Source organism: Cucurbita moschata, unplaced genomic scaffold (assembly GCF_002738365.1).
Source record: "Cucurbita moschata cultivar Rifu unplaced genomic scaffold, Cmos_1.0 Cmo_Scf00061, whole genome shotgun sequence".
In the NCBI taxonomy this organism is placed as follows: Eukaryota; Viridiplantae; Streptophyta; class Magnoliopsida; order Cucurbitales; family Cucurbitaceae; genus Cucurbita; species Cucurbita moschata.
Window position 1 is genome coordinate 497,096 of NW_019268577.1, and position 7,197 is coordinate 504,292.

Here is a 7,197-nt window from a genome sequence, read left to right on the forward strand (position 1 = left end):
AAAAAAAAAAAAAAAAAAAAAACAAGCATGTTCAATGGGGAGATAATATCCCTCAATCACCCAAAACGAAGATAAAAAAAAAAAATTATCCTCTTCCTTTTTAGCATAGCTTAAAACTTAAAAGTAGTAAGCAAGTCATAATCTCAACCTAGTAGGTTGGATGGTATGGGTATGTCGCTAGCATTGTAACGCGTTGCGTGTCTCACCATACGACATTGTGTCCTTGCCATTAGCCGTCTGCTCTCCTCCTCTTTGCATGACACATGTCATCGTCTGGTTCCTTTCCTTCGCCTATGTTCAAACGTTTTCTAAAATTCCATTAATCTTAACAATTCCTTCCTATTTTATCTTCATAAAAAGTGTAAAGTTGATCCAACTTTACAAAGATATCTTGTAATTTTAGAACCATCATTAGAGGAAATAAATATGTCCAAATATCGTCCAAAACTCTAAAACTTATAACCTTGCAGACTCTTGACATTCACCAAAACACCGCTTTTCGATCCAAATCAACTTCTATTTCCTTCACGAATCTTGTATGAAATTTCTCCAAGAATAACATATTTAAAAATCATAAACTATTTCTAAGAAACACTCGAATTTGGAGAAAAGTCAAAGTTAAAAAATCTTAAATCCATATCTTCCTTTCTTCTTTGATTCTTGATGGAATTGAGTGATTCAAAAATCGAGAATAGATGTTCTTAACCTACTGAGCAAGTCTTGTTAAGAAATTTTGGCAAAATTCTTACTTTAAGCCGTCATTTAGAGCGAATTTCAACTTTCTCTCTTCTAACTCTCTCTCAAGAACCCTAATCCCTCATTTTCTTTTTTACATCTTTTTCTTTTACCTCTTTCTTGCTCTTCCTTCTTCTTTAACATTATATTTAAGCATTATGCATAAACCTAATTAAAAATGCATATAAAAATGATCAATTTACCCTCGCGTTAATTTTGACCAATTTTTTAAAATTTTTAAAGTTTTCTTTTATATTTTGTTTGAGTTTCTAGAATTTTTATAAGCATTTTTTCCTTCTTAGTCTTCAAATTTAGTCTATAAGATCCTCATAAAATTTCTGAAAGTTTATTTCTAAAAGGAAAAATCGAGTATTTGGTTTCTTGTAGGGCTCAGGTGTTACAGGTTGCCCTAGGCTATCTCATAACTGTCTCAATCTTAATTGGATTCACAATAATTCTCTTAATAGATACCTCGTGATGAAAAAAAAAAACCACCTCATGTAGCCAGAATTCGCATTTCGAGAACTTGACATACAATTGTTGTACTCTCAACCCCATGAGGACTTTCCTTAGGTGTTCCTCAAGCTCGACCTCTATCTTGGAGTATACCAGAATGTTATCGATAAACACGATAACAAAAGTATAAAAAATAACTTCTTGAAAACTTTGTTCATTAGCTACATAAGTATTGCAAGGTATTAGTAGGGCCAAAGAACATGACTATGAACTCATAGTGTCCATAGTGTCTCCTAAAGGTCGTCATAAGTATGTCCACTTCTTTGATCCTCATTTGATAGTAACCTGAGCTAAAATCGATCATGGAGAACACTGTTGCACAGACAACTAATTGAACTAGTCATCTATCCTTCGGAGAAGATACTTATTCCTGATAGTAACCTTGTTCGACTTTCTATAATACATGCACAGTTACAGAGATTCATCATTCTTCTTCATAAATAACACACAAGCTCCCTATGGCGAATTAATAGGTTGAATGAAGCCCTGGTCCAAAAGCTCATATATTTGCTCCTTTAGTCCTTTGAGTTTTGCAGGTGTCATTCAATATAGTGCTTTGGATATTAACGCAGGTCCCGGTTCCAAGTCGATCTAAAATTTGACTTCTTGGACGTGGGGAAATTTAATAACTCCTCTAGAAAAACATCCATAAACTCTCCGACTAAGGGAACTAAAGAAAATGTTTGCTTAGACTCGCTGAAATTTGCAGTACATGCTAAAAATGCTCATGCACTGCGGTGAATCAATTTCTTGGCATTTATGATGTGATAAATCTCAGGGCACCTCTAGAAGCAACCCTTATACATGAAACTCTCCCTTTACTAGAGTCTAAAGTTCACCTAAAAGGCTTCCCAATCTATAACGGTACAGTTCTCACCTAGTCAATTCATCCTTCGGATGATATCAAAGTCTTACATGTAAAAAATAATAGTATAGCATCTAGGACTCGTCTTGAAACTGTCACGCTACCTACCTAGTCAATAGGATATGGTTCTCACCTAGTCAATTCATACATAGGATGACAATACTATGATGATGAGGGTGTTCATGAGGCGCATGACACCAAGGGTTCTGTTGACCTCCGGACATCGTTGCAGATTAGTTGATCAGAGAGGGTCCAGGGGGTGTGTGAGTCCATTTGGGGATTCACACTCACACGTGTTAGTCGTGTGTAGGGAAGTACTACATATCTATAGTGGCCCGAAACTGGAGCCACCCCTAGATGAGCTAGAGATAGATCCCAAAAGCATGATTACATGTGTTTGCATTTGCATGGCCCCTATGGTGGGGCCACTTACGGAGTATTCTTCGAAATACTCAGGTTGTGTGCCACATCATTTTTTTAGGTATAGGCAAGGTGCACTTGTACGAAGGACGATGACATCGCGAGTAGAGAATGTGGCACGTGCATAGGGTAAACTCATATTTAAATTCTAGTCTTGTGTTAGAATAGGTTGTTTTGCATTTAATCATTTTAAATTATTTTGTATTTGTTTTTATTTTCTCTAAATTTAGTATTTCGTATTTAAACACGTAAGACCATAATTGTGTTTTTCTAGAGAAGAGGATGTTTTAAATGTTTTCGAAGTTTATGTTATAAATGAGTTTCATTTTAAGAGTTATATTTCCGCATTAGAGGTGAGCATGAGACGTTAGTAGCGACTCTGAGTATGTACAAATTTAGAGTCCTTACAACCATATTGCATTATGTCGTTAATTCAGCCTAGGACATAACCCTACAAAATATTACTATGACGTTAAGACAAGAAGCTAACGAGCATGTATTGCTAATAGTAATACAAGATGAAACTATGGCTGTGTCATAAAGACATTTCAAAAAAGAGAAAAATTAGAGGGACTTTATGCATTTCTGTATGTACACGAGCATCAAGACACTTCTCCTTTTTAAGATGATGAGTACGGATGCATACACTAGGAGAATGATGGTGATCATGTTGAGCATGACACTCAGGGATCTGCTGACTTTCGGACATCGCAACGGACAACTAGCTCAATAATGATGAGTTCAAGTGGAGAACGAACCGCCTGGAGGTTCACACTCGCACGTATGAGTCGTGTGTAGAGAAGTGCTACATATCCAAATTGAAAAACTTTTATTAATATCACTTCGTTAGGTCTAGTTAGGATGAGTTTGACATCTCATAATACTCAAAGTATCATTTAATGACATGTACTTCATTTAAACATTGTCTCTCCATTTATTTTTTTTTTTAATTTTAAGTTCCCTTGTTCTTAATTCTCTTTTTTTTTTTTTTTTTCTTCTTTTCCACACTTTATTATATAACTTGTAGTTTATTCTTATTGTACATTACATTGTTTTACAATAGTGTTTTATAACTTATTTAAGTATGTTTTAAAGTTTCACTAAAAGAAAATCACAACATTTTTAAAAGGTTCCATGATATTCTTTGATACCTCCATAAATTTGAGTTTTCGATATTGTATTTTGATCTTATCTTTTAGTTTAATTTTTGTTTAATAGAACAGTTGAGATAAATACATTTTACTAGCTAGTTCTTGAGGCTACATTGAATTTTTAGTGTTTCAAAATTTTATAATTTAACCTTCCATATTTTCAAATACTCCAACCAAAACTAAAAATAACTTTTTTTATGTTTTTCTGTAGATTTCTAATTTTTTTCACTCTTTTGAACTACTTTTACTTTTAACTTTCTTACTTGTATCTTCCCAAAATTCTTTTTTCTTCAAGTAGTTTCTTAATTTTAACTTAAAAATGTCGGTTTTAAGAATGAATGATCGTCCTTCTTTGACCTTTACTACCAAATCAAAGAATAGGGATAAATAATACTAAGAGCATCTCTTGCTTGTGGCATCTTCTTTAAACTTTATAATCGGTAAATTATTTGTGATGGTACAAAAAATCTCCCATTTCTCCATTGATTTTTTTGTAGGAAGGATTTTCTTTCTTTTACGGTGTTCCAAATGGGATTAAAAAATGTCAACAACCAGGTTTGATGCAGGCAAAGCTCAATTGATTTCAACGACCAGGTTTGATACACGCAAAGCTCAATTGATTTCAAACCGATCCATTTGACTTGTCTTTTATTGATCAAATTGAGACGTTTCCCTTAGAAATACGAGCATCAATTTTGTCCTTTCTAAGTTTCGAGCAATTCGGGAGCCATTCTTGCGGTAGAATTACATCCATCCGAGTCATTCAATCCAGCCTTGATCAAGTTCGATTGTGGAGTGACTTAATTTAGAATAAAGTTCCAAATCTAATTCTGACTTGATTGATCCAAATTTTGTAGAAGGAGGTATTAATTACTTTGATTCAAATTGGATGGTTGGGAATTAGGATGGCCTTATGACATAGTTGAATAGATTTCCATCAAAAGTTCAAATATTGAAAGCTTTCCAATTTTCGTTTTTAACCCCATTAAACATCTAAGTACTCAAAACAGTTCCTTGTCCCCAACATTTTTATCACTACGAATAATCCCCCAAAGACAAAAGCGATCAGACATCAACAACGTCGTTCCAAGTATCGTCAACAATTCCGAGTCAAAGAGTTAATACACACATGTATATATCTACCTATGCTTTAGAAGTATTATACTTCACAGTCCTGACTGTGGTTAGGTTACAATTTCAAAGTGAGTTAAACCATACAAAAGCTTATTGATTCGCTTTGGTCGAGAGTGAGAACGCAACCCATTGATCATCGCTTACTGGTAACACAGTAATATCCTTCGGAAATGTCATATTCGGCTGACGGGGGCAAACAATGACCCGTTTGGAAGATGAACTCTTTCCGGCTTCTAGCTTTGAGACTAAATTCAAAACGTAATCATTGGTGTTACCAGGTTGAGCAACATTACGGGATGATATAGCAATATCACGACAAACTTCATGATCAATGTCACAAGAAGATGGAGCTCTCTTTCTTGTTGAAATGCTTTGAGATCCTAAACATGAAATATAAGACTGTGACTAATAAATATAGCACAAATAATATCAAATGAATGAATCAGAAACCTGGTGGACTAAAAGGATGATGTATCTAACATGTTTCAACGTTTGAATAACTTTTCTATGTCATATTTGGGTACGGATTTATGCATACTTTTGATTGCATGCCATCAGTTCATATAATGTAATAGCCAAGGAAAAGAACACCAAATATAATAATAGTCTTAAAGGGCAAAACCACCTCCATCATTGGGTTGTTTCTCAAATGCCGGATGTGAAATTACAGGACTGGATCTCACTTGCAGTTCCAGGTCAGTGCTGACACTGGATTGCAACCTACATGAGATGCCTTGAGGAGAAGCTCGTCCTCTAGGAGACGTAGAACTCGACTTCCCTGGATTACAATTGCACAAAAGATAGTAAATGCTATAAAAGCTAAGCAATAACTAGTCATCAGTAGTTCAACACGAGAATAGATATTTTCTGCTTTAGTCCATCGACTCCCATATCCCATCATGGCATAAACTAATACACATTGCCTACCGAAATCTCATAAAATAAAAAACGTGCAATTGAAAGCCATGCTTGGAACCGAAACAGACAAAAAAAATATATATATACTATTGCCAAAACACTTACCCTCCTTTATGCTAATATAAGCAGCTTTGGCTGCACTCATCTCAGCTTGTTTCTTAGTCCTCGATTGTTCCCCTTCAAAATTTGCTTCTCCTATTTTCACCGTTGAAACAAAAACTGGAACATGAATTTCACCAGATTGTGATGTTGAATAAGCCGGTAAACCTAGACCTTTTTTTTGGGCCATCTCTTGCAACAGATTTTTGTAAAGGCCAGAGTCCTATAATTTATAAACGAAATAAACATCCAGAAATTAGTAGAAGTAACAGATATGAGTACTTCATTTAAGCACAAAACCACATCCAGAAAGTTGGTTTGAATTGGAATACTAGCCTCTTGAACTCCATCTTGACATGATGACAGTAAAGCAACTTTTGCAACTGCATTCTCAGCATCTTTTAATGTGGCATGAAATTCTGGACTTTCATAAGTTTTTCCATCGATTTCCACTTTACTTCGAAAACGACTAGCATGGGGTGGGCCATCACGCTCACATGTGTATACAGGTAAAGTGAGGTTTTTCTTCTGAGCGAAATTTTGCAACTTATTCTTGTACAAATGTTGCATACCTATGTGCATCAAAAAGTTCCCAAGTTGTTATATGTAATCATTCATAATTGGAGGGGCAGTATGAACTCCAAATTTTGAGCAAGGTGAGATGTGTTGGAAAGAATAACATGAGAGAACCAAAAAGAATTGGAGTTCTTCCTCTTATGAGTCCCGATTTCGAGCTGTAACTACCTGATACAATGCAACTCAACCACCTAACCAACCTAACTCCCTTATGAACATCATCTATAGTTAAGGGTAACTGGTCACACAGTCTTACTAGTTTTCTATCTTCTTCATGTATGAGTTGCACTGTTTTTTATAAGGTCGTACTAATCTTTTTTGTATCATTCCAATTAATCGGATGTATATCCACATCAATACCAACAACTCGAGCTACGCGTATCAAGTGTAGCTGGTAGAAAGAATAATCCAAGTATTACTTGAATGACCATGCCAATGAATGAGCACCTCCTATTCGAACAAAGATAGATTATAAGCAAGGTATGCTCCTAAACAGAATGTCATCTAACCAAGGGAGCTTCATTTTCAAGGTTAAATTCCCAACTCCCAACCTACCTTTATCATAAGCTAACCCTCTCACTTAATTGGATGCAACACATGCCCTTCACCCTTACCTATCCACTAAAAGTTTCTGTTACCTTTTCCAACCTAACTAAAATAAAACGCGAAAACTTAAAGATAAAATAAAAAAATATAACAAGATACCACCCAATATGAACTAAATAAGAGTCAACTTGCTTCGATCTTTAAAAAAAAAAAAAAAAAAAAAAAAAAAAAAAAAAA

At 34.9% G+C, this 7,197-nt stretch overlaps 1 protein-coding gene across 2 annotated transcripts in view; it reads right to left on the reverse strand.

Moving 5' to 3' along the window:
* Nucleotides 1–4,629: 4,629 nt before the first annotated feature.
* Nucleotides 4,630–7,197, reverse strand: part of LOC111436989 (double-stranded RNA-binding protein 1-like) — a 15,783-nt gene continuing 13,215 nt past the window's right edge. The window contains exons 4-8 of one of the 2 annotated variants that reach the window (XM_023074816.1): nucleotides 6,175–6,410; nucleotides 5,845–6,061; nucleotides 5,447–5,599; nucleotides 4,890–5,201; nucleotides 4,630–4,858 (exon numbers count right to left, since the gene is read on the reverse strand). In XM_023074816.1, the coding sequence (XP_022930584.1) occupies nucleotides 4,912–5,201; nucleotides 5,447–5,599; nucleotides 5,845–6,061; nucleotides 6,175–6,410 (896 nt within the window). In that variant the 3' untranslated portion in view covers nucleotides 4,630–4,858; nucleotides 4,890–4,911. Of the gene's footprint in view, nucleotides 5,202–5,446; nucleotides 5,600–5,844; nucleotides 6,062–6,174; nucleotides 6,411–7,197 lie in introns of both variants that reach the window. The other variant, XM_023074815.1, reaches the window with a different exon arrangement.